Source organism: Syngnathus floridae, chromosome 15, assembly GCF_059516105.1.
Source record: "Syngnathus floridae isolate MCC-2025c chromosome 15, RoL_Sflo_1.0, whole genome shotgun sequence".
Lineage (NCBI taxonomy): Eukaryota > Metazoa > Chordata > Actinopteri > Syngnathiformes > Syngnathidae > Syngnathus > Syngnathus floridae.
The window spans coordinates 9,130,849-9,147,924 of record NC_142427.1 but is presented as its reverse complement, the minus strand read 5'-3'; the positions used below and the strand labels follow the sequence as shown (position 1 = coordinate 9,147,924).

Below are 17,076 nucleotides of genomic sequence, written 5' to 3'. Positions count from 1 at the left end.
TGAAACCACGCTTAGTGACTGACCTCTCATGTCACGTATAATTGCGTTCTCTGGTGGCAGAAGAAGGAATATTTATAGATTTATACATTTCAGGAGTCCTCGGTTTTCATTCATACGGCGGTGACGTACCCACAAGCACGTAAATCAGTCAAAACTACAGTACGTATATAATTTGAATGAAAAGCATTTCTAGGCCATGAATGTGAAACATCAAAATGGAAAATTACATAAATTCTAATTAACTATGCTATCTATATACACACACTGCGTCGTTTTCGCCGTAGCGATAGAAAATAATGTGAAAACGTCGCGGAGAAATCAATGTATTCAAGTTAGGCGCACTACGGCGACGATGACGCGGATACTAGTACTTTCTGTACTACAATTCCCATCACTCCTTGCGGATAAAGCAAGCGCATGCGCAGTTAAAAAGAGGTAACCCATCACGTCAACAAATTGATATCTATATTAGAATTAAGAAAGGCAAGATAATTTTAAAAAGCCCATTAAGAACATATTCCCTTTTCTGCGACTTCATTTATTATACATATTTATTAATTTCATTTTGTCAAATTCAAGGTGACTCAGCTGAGTGCTATAGCGCCCTCTATTGACCTACCACCACAGTCCACATGCTGCATAGATTTACTTCATGATACTTCCTCCCATATTCTAAAAGCATCCCTAATAATTTTACTTAAAAATCAATTGTTGGCAGGTGTAATTGTAATCGTGAATGCTTATTTGTTTGTATTTGCTCTGCAATTGACTGATGACTTGTGACTTGAACTGTGGCTGGAAGGCAAATGAGTGTACAGTAGTTGAACTTGCTCCACAAAAGGGACACTAAGAGGAGGTGGACACTGGTCAGGTGGGTGTAGATACCCAATGACCAATCACAGCTTGCCATCAGGTCAGTACATATCAGCAGTGGAGACACAGATAGATGATTTTGATGTTACTTTCGTTGGACTGACGCTCTAATTGCACCATGGTAAGATTATCATAGCCAATTAAAATGATGCTGATAGAAACTGTAAATAACAATAGGAAATATACACGATGAAGAATTTGATGATGTTATAATAATTATTTGTTGTTGTTTTTTTAGACAAGCTACACTGATAAAGGGGAGAAGGTGAGTTAGTGTCAATTTTGAAGGCCGGATGGTACATTCAAGAATAAATGAAATGTAGCTTGTGATATCGCTGAAATATGCAAAAACAAAAATCTATTTTGTCTTTTCTAGCATGAAAGGGGGAAATTTGTCAGGTTTCATCATGTCACTTTCTGGGTCGGCAATGCCAAACAGGTCAGTATGCAAATACACACATGGCATAAAACAATTTTTTTTTTTACTTGTCTGTACTGATATGATGAATTTGGATATGTAAATTGATACAAACTTTTTCCCCGTAAGAATAAATAGTAGCAGAGTAAGCTAGACTTGACATCATTTTCTATTGCAACACAGCATATGATTTGTTTAGGACAAAATTAAATGATGTGAAACCTACAGGCAGATTTTGAGCATTTCATTTATTATTTCATATATTTTTACTGTCCTTCCTCCCACATTTCAAAAACAGGGATTTTAGGCTAATGGAAGACTAAATTATTAATATACATGTGGTTGCTCGTATGTCTTTGTTTTTTTTGTTGCCTCTCACTAAAAGCCAGAGATTGGCAGCAAAAAATAAATATTGAAATAATAATATAATAAATATTTTTGATTTTGTAAACATTTTGACAAAAACCTTCATGTCTAAATTATTAATATTCACATGAATAAATATAGAATGCTCTAGAGGAGGGGTCAGTGACATTTTGTCAACCTGTGAGCTACTTCATGGGTACTGATTAAAATATTTGAAGGATACTTCTGAAATAACAATGTTGCTTATTTGGGGGTAAATCATTTCCTAATCCTCAATGCACCAGCTATCTTTGTTTTTGGTCCTGCGCTACAATACTGACCTTTGCACTACACTTTTTTTCAACAGTCAACTTTTTAAAAAGAATAACAACATAAGTTAGATGCATTTTTTTTTTTAACAATACACAAATTAGAACAGGTCCATTAATATCTCACACAGCTGACACTCCTTTATCATTTCTAACTACAAACTATCAATGTAACAAATAAATAAAAATGAAATTTTATTTCAAAATGTGGCCAGGATACAAATATTTATAATTTTGCTGAATAGAAATCAGACATAAATAAAAATGAAATTTTCATTTTAAAATATATTTAAAAAAATCAAAATATAAAAAATTTAATTCTAAAATATAAAAAAAAATATCTAAAATACAAAAAAATAGAAATAAATAAAATTGAAATTAATTTTAAAATGCGGCCAGGATGCAAATATTGATCATTTTACAGGTTTGGCTAGACTGAATAGAAATGAGACTGCCTTATCTACCATCAATATTATGAATTGGTTATGTCGGCAGGCGGCATCCTTCTACTGTGACAAGATGGGCTTTGAGCCTCTGGCCTACAAGGGCTTGGAGACTGGCAGCCGAGAGCGAGTCTCCCATGTCATCAAGCAAGATAAGGTACAGACAACTTGAACATCCTTAATGGTCACTTTTTTAACTCCATTTTGACCCTGCTCTCCACTCCAAACAGATCATATTTGCATTTGAATCTCCTCTCAATCCTGGAAATGAAGGCAAGAACCTTGAGAAGACATGACATAAAATATCAAATATTTCTATAATAACATGATGTCATTTCCTGTCAGAGATGGGAGGTCACTTGATGAAGCACGGAGATGGAGCCAAAGACATCGCCTTCCAAGTGGAGGACTGTGACTACTTAATTAAGGTCCAATTCAATCTTTTTGGAACATGACCACTTCTCCAGCTTCTCCATTCTGCTTGGACGAGTGCAGCCAGCTAAAAGGGCACTCGATTGAACTCGTTATCTACCCCAAGGTCAAAGCAGAGGTTTAAACAAATAAATAAAGATCCGGACTCGTCACAGAAGTACAAACATTACAAGTTTGGAAGACAGTGGAACTGGCAAACTTGATGACCGAATCATTTATTCCACTTTTAGACGGCCAAGCAGCGAGGAGCTATCATTGTGAAGGATCCCTGGGTGGAGGAGGACATCCACGGGAAGGTCAAATTTGCTGTGGTGCAGACGGTGCGTTAACAATCGCACACACTCAAATTGACCTGGATGTATTTTTATGATAACAATAAATCTCTGTCTGCAGTATGGAGATACGACACACACGTTTATTGAGTACCTGGCGCCCTACAAAGGTCTTTTCCTACCTGGCTACAAAGAACCCATGTTTCGAGATCCACTCTTAGCCAAACTGTGAGTCATTGCTATCATTTGTAATCTCATTTACAAAATGTACAGTGGATTGAGATAATCCAAAGGCTGTCAGAGTTCATCCCACATGTTTGTTCATCTCAAGAATCAAGGTACTTCTGTTCTCAGCCCGCATGTAGGTTTGCGCTTCATCGATCACGTAGTTGGTAACCAGCCAGATGAACAAATGGTGCCAATATCTGACTGGTAAGCACGTCCACATAGTTGACACAGCAATGTCCAAAGAACATTTACCTCTTGTGTCCCCACCATAGTGAGGTCTCGTTTTTTTCCCTCCAGGTATCAGAAGTGTTTGCTGTTCCATCGGTTCTGGTCCATAGATGACAAGCAGATCCACACGCAGTACAGTTCACTCAGGTCCATCGTGGTCACCAATTATGAAGAAACCATCAAGATGCCCATTAATGAACCTGCAGTAGGGAAAAAGAAGTCACAAATACAGGTGGGAGCTAAAACAAGCGTTCAGCGCAGGAACAGGGTTTCATCACTCTTCCTGTGGATATGCAGGAATATGTGGATTATAACGGTGGAGCGGGCGTTCAGCATATTGCCCTCAATACATCAAATATCATTCAAGCTGTGAGTGAGTGTTTTATTATCATCTAAATTTCTGGATGAGGTTTTTAAAATCAGCAAGTTAAAACATGTTTTCTGGTTGAAGATTGTGAACCTGCGCGCCCGAGGGATGGAGTTCCTCTCAGCACCTGACACCTACTACGAAAGCCTAAGGGAGAAACTCAAAGCTGCAAAGATAAAAGTGAAGGAGGATCTCAACCGCTTGCAGGTGAGGAAATATTAGTCGCCATTTTGCTGCTATTCTAATATGAATAACACTGAGTTTTCTTTCAAGGAACTGAGGATCTTAGTGGACTTTGATGACAAGGGTTATCTCCTCCAAATCTTCACCAAACCTGTGCAGGATAGACCCACCTTGTTCTTAGAGGTCATCCAGAGAAACAACCATTTTGTAAGTTGATAAACAATCATTTCATAAAAGAGGTCAAGTTGCATCAATGTTATTAAAAAAAAAATGGCTGAGAAGGCTCAACACCTGTTTATGGTTGCCACCCACCGTGAGCACGATGCAACTTGTTAAAAGTTCAGTAAATCAACCAGACGCAGATTCAAAGGTTTCCCGCGTCCCCTCAAGGGTTTGTCTCCATTTTTTTTTTTTTCTCTGAAGGGCCAATCGTCTCGCCAAGTCTGGGACGCAATGATAGAAAGTAACCTCCTCAATTTCATAATTAACCCAATTTTTCATCTATGCTATCTCTTCAGGGATTTGGAGCAGGAAATTTCAAGTCCTTATTTGAGGCCATTGAAAAAGATCAAGACGCCAGAGGCAACCTGACCGCGGTGACGCCCGACGGACAAGTTCAGGCCTTCTACTGATTCTGCCTAGCGACACATCTGAGAGGCAATTAATATCTTCCGTAAAGCCAAACAGGAAGTGTTTGGTGTGACTGGATGGCTAAGTAAACATAGTCAGCCATTTTGACGTTGACAACACTTGGAGCACATCATGTGTCCTATATGTAAAATGCATCCCACAATTATACATGTATGTCTTTATTTACATATAGGACTTGAGTAAATTCAGCCATGAATAAAAAAATTTAAAAAAAGCTGCAATTTGTGCTTGTTCCCCAAAATACTGGTTAGAAGAAGCCAAAGCAGAGGTGGCAAAATTTTAAAGTTAACTTGTATGACATTTTTCGAGTATATACGTAATTATTAACTCATCATCCAATTACCAAATATTTTATAAAATAGGAAGATGCTAATCTACACTAATGTCGAAGTACAGCTGGAATTACAACTCTTTCTATGGAAACGCAAAAGACACAGATATTTCAAAATAATTTATTTGCATATAATTGGAATGAAGACAGGTTGATACATTTGTGATGGCACTGGTTATTTTCCATAAAGAAAAAAAAATAAAAGAATTGGCCTATACAGAAACCACCCTTTCAAACCTGAACAAAATGGATAAATATATTAGTAAATAAATATATTAGTGACATGTCACTATATTGAAATGTTCTATTATACACTATTTGTTTTTGTTGTACTCTTTTTGTACACAAGTATCTAAAACATACTAACGGATCCCTTGGTGGTCTGGAGGGATTTTTTTTTTTTTTTTGCACTCTCTTTGAAAAGGCAGTGTAAGCTTAAAATTCTTGCAAAACATACACAAACAGAATTGTTTGAAATTGTGTGCTCTGCCTTTTTGGGGCTTATTTATACTTTTTTTTTTATGTCATATTTTTTTCTGTATACATGTGCTTCACCCAAAGTGCTGCTTTTAATTCAGTCACGTCCATGGAAGAGGAAAAACCTGCCATAAACAATAAAAGTCCTTTAGCTAGGGAATATTAGTATAGGACAATATTTCTGCATAATTGTCCTTTTGGGCCAAAATTGATTACCACTTTCATTTTGCTTCAGTTGAACAAAGGGGGCGGTATTTAAAAAAAAAAAAGGAAACGTTGCAAATGCATTAAGGCACATATGAGGCTCTAAGTGCTACAAGTTACATTGCAATGCCCTGGAGCTTTAAGGGCACTAAAGTGTATCCGCAGTCAAACTGCCCTTTGTCAAAGTAAAATAAGGCACGTAGGGACAAAGTACTCCTACCGGACTCCAATGTAGCGCGGTAAACTGCAAATGTGGAGAAATAGGGTTGGTCATTTTGAAGCTGTATGTGCAAAGGTCAGGGGTTGAGTGATTAAAAGGGTCCAGAAGATTCTCGGAGCTCCCCATGCGGAAGATATCCATCAACGTTTGTGTCAGTTGATCATTTATATTACTAAATGGGCCACACTGAAAAATATTTGCTGATAAACATGTAAATAATTCCAAAATAAAAGCCATCATTTTTCAATTAAGGAGGAGCCCAACCAACCCCACCCCCCATTTTTTTTTTATTATTATTATTTTTTTTTTAATGTGGCCTAACATTGACTACGATAACTGAATGTTTCCAATGTTTTCGAGGGTTACAACGCAGAACCATTTTTAGTAGCTTCAGTTGCTGGAGAAGTTTAGATCACAAAAAAATTCCCTCTGAAGCAAAGTGCCAACGAGACTTGTCAAGTTGACAACACTGTTCAGTCATTTTGAAAAAAAGAAAATAAATCCCCCCCCCTAAAAAAAAAAGAAAAAAAGCTGCCATTATTGAAGTACTGTATTGAAAACAAGGCCCACGGAAGGCTCAGCAACCTCGTTGAACTTTTATCCCTCTGTCACATTAGAAACATTTTTAGATTGTGGGAGCTAGATGAATGTGACAAAAAAAAAAAAAAAACTACAGCAGTACCTTAAAAGAAAACCCTGTGTGTGAGGCAAGACAAAATCGGAGCTGAGGTAGGCTTAGTAGAAAGAAGAAAATGAAAATTACGCAAAGGTACCATGGTGAGAAAATCAATTGTGAATTACGAGAGGCCTGCACACATATCTGACCTCATGACTGTCAACAACCAGAACAAAGATCCCTTTTTTTTTCCTCCATATTTTCTCATCAAAAAAAGACATTAATGAGAAATTCCGGAGAGGGATCTTGTGAATTCTTGGAGTTGTTGCAAAAGACCTTGCAAGCAGAATGACTACGTGGCAGCAGGCAAAGAGTGCGAGCAACTAAGACCATCATCCATTTGTGCCTCCTGTGTAGCAGCGTCATATTAGGGGGAAAAAAAGTTCTCTCACACACCGGACTCCTCTTCAGATCCTGCCGACACAAAAGAAAAATTCAATTTTCCCACAGACTTGGTCATAATGAATAAAAAAAAAAAGTCACCCACCCTGATTGTATATTTTTTGGCAGTATAAACAAATGTCTGTGTTGCGATCTGCAGTAAGGCCATGATGGGATGTGCAAGGAGGTCTCTCGATGGAGGTCTTGGTCCCCAGGAGCTGAGGCTCAGAGTGGGCCTCCTGCACCCGCTTTTGCCAAACGACTCCGGCACAGCAGGGCCAATCGTCTATACCTCCCGAGTCCAGAATGAGAGGTACAGGAAGGAGGGCGGGGTGAAGTTCAGGGGGAGAGCAGCAAAAGCCCGAGCCTTGGCCGAAATGGATGCGGATGCTCCGATCATCCTGAAGGTCCAAGCTCTGGTGGAAGCGAACAGAAGGGTGGTCTCGCACGCAGCTCCGCCCGAGAGCTGTGGGAGGGTGTCCCTGGTGGCAGCAGTGGGTTTGTAAATGTAAGGGCACCAGGACAGAAGGTCCCGAAGACGGGCTTGGGTCCTGATCCCGACCTTCTGCCCCAGCACTAGGCAGATGTGTACAGTCTGTGTTTTGGCACTGGCAGTGACTGGACTTAGGTGAGTCTTTATCCAAGACCAGTGTCGGAGGGGGGGCGGCTGTCCCGACCTCCTCATCCGAGCCTCTGTTTGGGCCCTGGCCGTGCTCCCCGTCCTCGTAGTGGTGGTGTTGATGGCGGTGGTAGTGAATGTGGCTAAACACAGCCTGCGGTTGCTCCTCAGGGCAGCCCACTTTGTTCACCACCGAATCCAGAGACCTAGGCCGGCTCTGGGCTTCCACTTCCACAGAACCCGGCCCAAAATACACAAACGGGTCGTAGTCGCTACTCAACGAGCTGCGAAAAGTGGACCAGCTGCCGTAAACTCCCTGCAGGGACACGTCGGTACAGTTCAGAACCGAGTCGCTGGAGGAGCCGTGGCACGGTCCGGAGCTAGAGTCGCTCGCCGGCCCGTCGGCTAAATATCCACTGCGGTCCGTGTGGTAGCTGCCGCCGGAGCAGCTGCCCTCGTCCAGTCGGCCGTGGGCCGCCAGTCCGCGGCTTTGTGGGATGTGGTGCACTCTGGAGTTGGAGGCACTACGCTGAGCTGGACAAGATGAACGATAGTTGTGACAGGACCGGCGAGGGGTGTAGTGGTGACTGGAAGGCCTGCAGTTACCCCCTGTCCTGTGGGGTCTCCTGGGACCTTCTGCTGGAAGGTGATAGCCACAAGGAGCACCCAGCGGCCTGCTGCTGGTGAGCAAACGAAGCGTTTGGTTGTCCATGGGAGATGAGGAATTGTAGTGGCCGACTGAGGAGTACGAGCCAGAAGGTCCACGGGGATAGTGTGGCCTCATAGAGAAAGGGATGTCATGCTGGGGGAACGGGTGGTTTCGTGGGCTGCTGTAAGCTTGAGGGTGGAGGAAACGTTGCTCCGGACTGGATTGGAGTCGGTTCCTCTGGCCGTGCCTCTCAGCCCCTGTGGATGACAACAATATTTGGATGGATTCTTCATGGACTGATCCCAAATGATGTCAAAATAAAAGAACGAAAAGTTCCCTGAGTGTGTCAATGAAGGATGCCATCTATTTTTGCGGTCAATAGATCCTCACCCATGATGTTGTGCATGCACAGAGGACAAGTGCGGTGCTGCAGCAGCCAGGGATCGACACAATCTTTATGAAACTCATGACCGCAGGAGATGATCCTGAGATGCTTGGGTCCAAAAAAAAAAAGGATGGATGTTTATAAAAGGCAAATATATCTTAGGTGCCTTTCTTTTTTTCTTCTTACCTGGCCATCCTGGAACTCCTCCAGGCAGATCGCACATACTGGGGTGGAGTTGGAGCTGCTTGCTGAACCCCAGGCCCCACGGAGGCGCTGTGAGCTTGAGCACCCTTGGGAGATGTAGGTTTTGGTATCCAATCGACTAATTGCCCTCATGGTCTGCTGATGCACCGAGTCCTACATGATGGACAGTACAAGTTTAGGCGTAAATAATAAAAATAATAAACATATATATTTACACTAAATATCAAATTATACAAAATTTAAATATAATATATTAAATATAAATAAAATATATATAAAATATATTAAATTTCAAATAAATACTGGTTTCACCTACCCAAGTTCTATTGGACTTGCACTTATAGCGGAAAGCAAAAATGAGGATGATGGTCACAACCGCCAAGACAATGGTGAGCAGGATTCCCACATTATAATCTGGCTGAAAATGGAGAAAAAAATATTCATTATAAGACCGACTGTATCATGATTTAAAAAAAAAAAAAAAAAAAAGGAAACATGCAACCCTTCATAGACCCCCAACAAATGAAAAGTCTTGCAGCTGCATGTGTGTGTGTGATTTTGTGAGCCAGTACTTACCCATCTGGGCTGCTCCACCAAGATCTCAATACGAACTTTAGCCTCCTCGTTCTTGTTGACCAGAGTCATCAACTCCTCCGCATCCTCAGCATACACCAGCACGACCGGGCGAGGAAGGGAGTCAGTTTCTCTCAGCTGAACGACAATTGTGCAAACCACAATGATGCAAAAATACCATCAAACTTTATTAGCATTGTTTTGGCACACAGGCTAGCCTTTGAACTCACCTCGGCAGCCGCGTTGTCATCATCGCTGACATCAAAAATAACCGCCTGAGCTCCCTTTTCCAGTGCCATGCGGGCCTGCAAGAGAAAAGTTACACACCCAGTTCAAATAATTTGTAAATATCATTACTATATATAAATAGAGGTCTTTTTTTTTATGATAACATTGTTTTGATAGCATAAATTTCTTGGTCAATGCTAGTACTCTAGCTCTTGTTAGGAAAAAAAAAATCCGATTGATTTTTATTATTATCAAATATAAAATAACTATTGCTCATTCAGTATATTGAACTGCCACTAGGTGGCAGTGTGGCAATATGAGCACATTCTCAACACAGCTCTCCTTTGAAAATGTGTTCCTGGGAATCTCATGGTCACAGTACCAACTTGCTGCATGGCCCAAAAAAGTTCTCATAACGATGAAGAGCGTGACCAAGAGTGTGTGTGTTGGTTATGAGGAGCCATGCAGGCAGAATGATAGCAATGATTGTTCACACTTTAAAACTCAATTTAAAACTCCATGTCATAACTTTTTTTTTTCATTTTCTTCACACATTACAATCTAAAGGTGGTAGAGCCTTTAAAATACATTTATTTACAAATGCTTTGTTTAATTGGATTTATACTTTATTTTATATTCTAGTTTAATGACATTTATGGGAATTGGACAACAGAATTTCGAGTTAATTCAAGAACGTTATCCAGTCAGGTTTGCCCCGCCCCCAAAAGTGATCAAGAGGTCAATTGCTAGGTATTGGAAGTTTCCTGTATCAGATGCACGAATTTTGTTGATTTTCTTGTTGGATTCCTGTCTGGTTTTTCCCAAGCACTTACTTAGTGTTTACTCATTCCTCTGTCTGGCTCTCAAGTGAGAGCCTTTTATCCCAAAGCAGCTGCATGCTGCAGCTGAAAACATTGCTAAGAAAGCAATGAGCGTTTTGGATGAAGGCGACAGGACAGAAAAAAAAAAAAAAAGTGGAGAGAAAATAAAACTCCCCCTTTTCATCAGTATTTCATCACACGGCGGGCAAAACGAATCTGCAGCGCCGCCTACACATTCACAGAGCAGGCAGGCGGGTAAAAGCATCACTCAGTTGATCCATTTCACAAGTTAATGAAAAACCTCGTTTGTTGAGCGACAGTGTTGAACGCAGAACATTTTTTAACACTTCAAAAGCGGGGGAAAGTTAATACATGACAAGCAATGAACAGACGGTTCCTTTGTGTGGATGCGACGTTGTAAATGAACTCCTCCTACATTTGTGCCGTCTCAACACATAAAACAAGTTTAGAGTTTTGCAAAAAAATAAATAAAAATCAAGATTGACAGGACAATCTTTTATGTGGAATCCAAATCGGTTGCCAGATGTATTTCCTTGTTTCATCAAAGCGGTAATTGTGGGACGTGCAGGGGCCAAGATGAGGTGCGGCCACATCGGTGGGAAAATAAAAAATAAAAAAAAGAAAGTATGATCTTTAAAACTGGATTTACAATTCAGATAGACACTAAAGCAAATCCATCTCATCCATAAATCGCAAATTTATACACAACCTGCTGAGACAACAAAAATAAACAAAAAAAAAATCCACCTGCTTCAAAAAAACAAAATGCTAAATTACAGATATCACAAAATAAGATAATTAATCAATTAATATGGAGGCTTCCCTCAATTAAATTAAATTTAGCTGTTCACGAACACAACACCCCGACATCTCGGCTGAGTGACGCAGCCGGAAATCACTTGAGAGATCTGATTACATGATTATAGGGGTTATATTTAATCTTTACGAGCGCAGAGGATACGCACAGTCATACGCTAACTAGACAAGTCGAAAAGAACCTCCGAGCAAGATTGATCGGAAGGGAAACAGACGTCAAATAGTCATCTTGGTGAATCACTATGGACTTCAAAAATGAGAGCCTCTATTAATTTTATATCAGCACCAGATACCATTTCTTGCTAATCTATTTTATTCCAAGTAAATCTGAGGTCAGTTTTTTCTTGCTCCGTCACGTTTAAGCACGGATAAAGCACACAAGTGAGCAGGAACATTTGCTAGCTGTTTGCACTAATCGTAGCTGCCATTGAGTAAACACCACTCCAGCCATTGATCTGCCCTCTCCTTCAGTGGGTGGCCCTCCTTGAGATCAGCCAGTGCCGTTTGTTTACATCCCTGCTGAATCAAGTGGGTTGGTAAAATTGACCCGAGTGACAAAAGGATGTTTTCATTTTGCATTCAAGGGGGCCAAGCTCATTCTTAGCATCACTTGAGACATTCAGTTATGCTTTAAAAAGCCAATGTACCGTATTTTCCGGACTATAAGGCGCACCTAAAAATATTCTCAGTGCGCCTTATAGTCCAGTGCGCCTTATATATGGACCAAATTCCTAAATTTAAACTGTCCTGAAGCATTGTGTCATGAAATCAATCATAAGTGGCCCACTGAAGACTATGAATCATGAATCAAAAAGACTATGGATCATTATGTTGTGATTATAAAGTAATTTGTTGCGTCTGAAGTTGAAATCAAAAAGATAAAATGGAGAATGATTTGGATTAAAAATCTGACATGATACATTAATGGTACGCCTTATAGTCCGGTGCGCCTTATATCAGGACAAAGTTTTAAAGTGGGCCATTCATTGAAGGTGCGCCTTATAGTCCGGTGCGCCTTATAGTCCGGAAAACAATATTTTTTATCTTTTTTTTTACTTTCTTTAACTCTTCTGCGTTTTTGGGAAGCTGGAACAGAATAAAGAAATATCAATAAATTTAAATGAAGATTTTTTTTTATTTTTTAGTTTAATAGGAGAAGAAAATATAGCGCACCTCTTTAGGATTGAGCGTCCCTGTTAGTTTGATGACCTTGTTTTTATGCCGTAGTATATGTATATGTGTCTGCTCTCCTCTGCAGCTGTCCACTCTTCTCACATAAGACAACACAGGAAGTTCGAGTTAGTTCAAATATGCCAGTCAAATTGTTATGTGTCAGTTTTATGTGTTTTTCTCCAACAATGAAATATTATTCATCTTAAGGCACTTGTTCTTTTTTTTGCAGTGCAATCTTGAAGATATTTACCCCCCCCCCAAAACAAAAAAAGAACCACACTCATGACATTTATTATAATCAATCAAGCAAAATGATTGTTGTCAGGCCCACGTAGATTCTCTAAGTACCCACATCATTCAGCGTAAGGGCAAATTACACAGTGGAATCTTACGTGTGGCGCGACAAAGTGAGAGTGAAAAAAGGGCCTCAAAAAAAAAAAAAAAAAAAAGAGAAAGGCCGAGAGGCGAGGGGGGGGAAGTGAGGCGTGCATGCTGTGGTGCTTCTGTTACATTAAAGTATCTAATGACAGAGTACAGAGCTGTGGGCCTACAGGCCCGAGGCCGACTCTCCCTGCCCTGTCATTTCTCCCGAGCGGCTCGGCACACGGGAAGCATTACTGCGGCCCAGGGACACGCCGCTCGGCTAAATGAGGAGCAGACAGGGGTGTGGGCGAGTGGTGATGATAGCAGGGTTAACTGGCATTGAAAACAGGTGCAGTCTGCATTTACGCTGTGGACATTGTGTTTGACAAGGTATCCGCTTTAATGTAAAGAATTTGACCCACGACGACTGCTGCACAAGTACACGAAAGTTCAAACCACCTTGCTTTCTCAGAATCAATTTGTAAATATTGGTCTCCCGTAAAAATTCCAAGCGGACCAAAACAGAAAGCTCTTCTCTTATTGGTCGCAAGAATGAAAACAGGAAAAAAGCTTTGCCGATAAGTGAAGTGAAGGAAAACTAATATTGGTTGATAACTTGAACAAATTATTATGCAGGATATAAAAGAGGATGACTCAAGCACATCTTTAGCATAGATGATGTGCGTATTGAGTCAACATGCTACATGTAGCTACGTCAACATTATGCTAATCAAGCATGGTGGGATCTTAATATTAAAGGAGACGGCAAGCCCCAATTTCTTTTTTTTTTAATAATATGTTTTGTGCGGCTCAACGACTCAAAAACACAGTTTGGATTCATGTTTTGTTTGATAATTATGAAAGAAATCCAAAAGCCACCTGTTATATCCATTTAAGAGGGCGGCCATTTTGATTATGACATCACAGTTGCCTGATTATGTTCCATAGAACATGCCACAGATAAATTATTAAAACGGTAACAATGGGTCTTTATTTTATTATTCTTTTTTTACAGCCATTCCAGGTCAATGTTTTGTGAGCCAACATGGTAATCATATGGATCAGAAGTGAGGACAAGCAACAATATGCACTAAATACTTATGAATCGACTCTAAATGTCACAATAATGCTTTTAATTGACTTTTCCTCCGATGACTCAAACAAGCTACACACGATTGCACGGTTCACTTCAACAAAATCCCATTATACATTATTTCCACCATTAAAATAATCTGGTCTTTTTATGACATGAATAGCTCCCCCAAGAATGACGTTCTCCCTATTAAAAAATACTTCTTAACAATATAAAACCCTACATAAGTAAAATATGAATCTCCTGTTAAATAATTTTGGAATTATTGTAGATTTTCCCAATGTCCTTAAATGGGCATTAAAAAAAAATCATGATTTTTTATTTTGCTGGACTTTAAGATTACAATAAATGATGACATTGAGTTTAATTCCCAGTGTGACCCCAATTTACTTAATTCAGCATGGAAATTTTTTTATACTCCTTCAGACCCCCGCATCTTCATAATTAAGTCAAGTGTGACAACATAAGACAAATTATTCCGCGAGTGTGTTCTGTGCCAGTTACTGACTGAGTGGCAGTTGAATTAGATGAAGGAGGGAAAGGTGCGGCCCTTCGAGGTATCCATTACTTACTTTGATGTGAGGCCACTGTAAAAAAGGTAAGGGGGGGGGGTTCGAACGTGAGGAGGAGGGGCCGAGCGGCATGTCGGGGCAGGTGAGCAGGTTCGACACTCTCGGGTAAAGTATTAAGCCTCAGGGGAGGATCTGAATCACATTCTCCTCCTACTTGTACTTCCCATTCATGAACATATTATTCCGAGACAGGGCGCCGCAAAAAAAAAAATGTTTTGAAATGATTCACCTGATCTTGTTTGAACTCATTCAGTACTGAATCAAACTCTCAGCCTCTCTTGGTGGTTGCAATGTGACATGATTTGAAATGCATAGCAAAAAAGGTGACAGCCAAATGCCACCTGACATGCAATCGCTTGCTTAACACGTCTGCGAAACATGAAAGCGGCGGACGGAAGGTGCCGCCAGCGTGTGGCGCTGATGCGACTGATGTTGATGCCAGCAAATATGTGATGATGGGCCTTAGGGGCATGATTCCAAAACACACACGTGTACTCAGATCCAATTTTAAAGTTGGACTCTCTCACTATTATTTGTGATATGGAAAATTCATTTTAAATCTCAACAAATTAAAGTGATGTTCGAGTTCTGAGGGTCTCCTGTAATTTTAAATAAGCTGTCCAAACATGAAATATGTCTAAAATTCTTCATGGCTATATAGTTCTTTAATTATAGTGGGATTTGACTGTGATATATATAATTTGGAAAAACCACCTAGGTTACATGTCAAACAGAGCGATGTTAAATGCTTTGATCATGTGGGAATTATAAACACACCTTTTGGTTGCTTTTTTTTTCTGCTCCCATAAAAAAAAAAAAAAAAAAAAAATCATCTGATCCAACAATGTAAAATGTACGGGCAATGGATTTAAAACATCCAAATATATATATATTTAAATAAAATAAATAAAATGATGAGGCGGGCTGATTTCAATGTAAAATGTGCGGGCAATGGATTTATAACATCCAAATATATATATTTAAATAAAATAAATAAAATAACGAGGTGGGCTGATTTCAATGTAAAATGTACAGGCAATGGATTTATAACATCCAAATATATATATTTAAATAAAAAAAATAAAATGACAAGGCGGGCTGTATCTGGCCCCCGGGCCTTGAGTTTGACACATGCTCTATTATTAGACAAATAAATTTCTTCTAAATGTTAAGGGCAAACAGGAAGATCATCTTAATTTCTTTCACTTTTGTAACTGACACATTTTTGTCTCGGACTACGAGTCAGGGAAGCCAATTAGAGAAGCTTTCCCGTCGGTTTTTCGACGTAGATAATGTCCTTGTTTTCACAAAGCATCCTGTTATTTAATCAGGCCTGTAAGTGAGAGCCTGACACCCCCTCCTACAATGTTGAGCTACCTCCCTCCACTCCCGCCTGTCATTCCTGCCTTGAGCACTCCATCTCATTCAACAGCTCTTGTAAGCTTCCAGGAATTCATTCTTGGAATAGGCCATGCAGTAAGCCGTGTCTTTCTGCAGATCAAACACACAGACCGAACAGAGTGGCACACGCTGTCTGTAAACACACGCAGCATGACAACAACAAAGATGTCCAACTTCAACACAACTGCAATAACAGAAATCCAAGGTCAAAGACGACACTGATTTATTTTCTATGTGCTGTAAAATGAAGATACCAGTTGACATCACTTCCTTCTTTCTGCAAAATATAGGTCACGGGGTTAGGAAGTAAGTTTGGTTGTTGTTTGGTGAGCGTTCAAGCAAAGTGGAAATTAAAAATTGAAACAGCAACAAATGCTCTCCCAGAATGAGTTGATGAGTCCAAAATTCACATTTGAAGATTCATTTTTGATGTTCCAGATATAAAATCAATATGGATATGATGAAACATACAGGTGGAACGGCAAAGGTTGTATCACGGGAAAAATAAAAAATAAAAAATAAAAAAAATAATGTCCGAGGTGATACAATGGAGTCCTTAAAAAAAAACTTCATCTTCTCTTCTCTACAGAGAGTTGCCAGCCTATCAGAACCACACAAATGTGACTTCCTCCAATCCACATAGGCTTACTATTTGTGCAAAGAATCTTTTTGTCAAACCCTTGCTAAAAGTCGGTCGGCGGGGTGGAGCACTTGGCACGGACCTTCCTGAGTCACACTTTAAACAGGTTCATAGTGAAAGGGAGAGAAGCACTTTGTCTGCATTGTAATGGTTTGGATGCTTCATTTCCTGCCTGGGGAGGAACGTCTTGCTATGTTTTCCGCCTAGTAGCAATGGGAACGTTCCCAAAACTAAGGTGGTGAGCAAGAAAAAAAAAAAAAGACAGCAAACAAGGCACATGTCAGTGAAGTGTGAAGGTGTGTCTGTCTTTTTTTATGAGAATTTTTCACTTAATCTCATAAAGGCACCATGAATAACCTCCATCTGTTTGTCGAGGAGTTCAAAAGAGGCTCCGCATGCCTCCACTTGCTGCCGTATAAAAACAACATTCTAAAGAAATGGGAGGTGGCAGACTGGTCGA

General features: G+C 40.0%; 2 protein-coding genes across 3 annotated transcripts in view; one reads left to right on the top strand and one right to left on the bottom strand.

Annotated features, from left to right (window-relative positions):
* The first annotated feature begins 888 nt into the window (after positions 1-888).
* On the top strand, positions 889-4,983 carry hpda (4-hydroxyphenylpyruvate dioxygenase a). The gene is made up of 14 exons (XM_088398213.1): positions 889-994; positions 1,112-1,138; positions 1,250-1,312; positions 2,461-2,565; positions 2,639-2,681; positions 2,754-2,836; positions 3,071-3,160; positions 3,234-3,340; positions 3,467-3,544; positions 3,638-3,800; positions 3,866-3,937; positions 4,020-4,142; positions 4,209-4,325; positions 4,637-4,983. The coding sequence occupies exons 1-14, from the start codon at positions 992-994 to the stop codon at positions 4,748-4,750; spliced, it is 1,188 nt and encodes a 395-aa protein (XP_088254339.1). The 5' UTR covers positions 889-991; the 3' UTR covers positions 4,751-4,983.
* Positions 4,984-5,207: 224 nt separating this feature from the next.
* The window catches only part of rnf43 (ring finger protein 43), a 45,442-nt gene continuing 33,573 nt past the window's right edge, over positions 5,208-17,076 (bottom strand). For both annotated transcript variants that reach the window (XM_088398203.1, XM_088398205.1), the window contains exons 3-9: positions 9,719-9,793; positions 9,492-9,626; positions 9,232-9,333; positions 8,898-9,068; positions 8,717-8,819; positions 7,165-8,583; positions 5,208-7,091 (exon numbers count right to left, since the gene is read on the bottom strand). In XM_088398203.1, the coding sequence (XP_088254329.1) occupies positions 7,066-7,091; positions 7,165-8,583; positions 8,717-8,819; positions 8,898-9,068; positions 9,232-9,333; positions 9,492-9,626; positions 9,719-9,793 (2,031 nt within the window). In that variant the 3' untranslated portion in view covers positions 5,208-7,065. The remainder of the gene's footprint in view (positions 7,092-7,164; positions 8,584-8,716; positions 8,820-8,897; positions 9,069-9,231; positions 9,334-9,491; positions 9,627-9,718; positions 9,794-17,076) is intronic.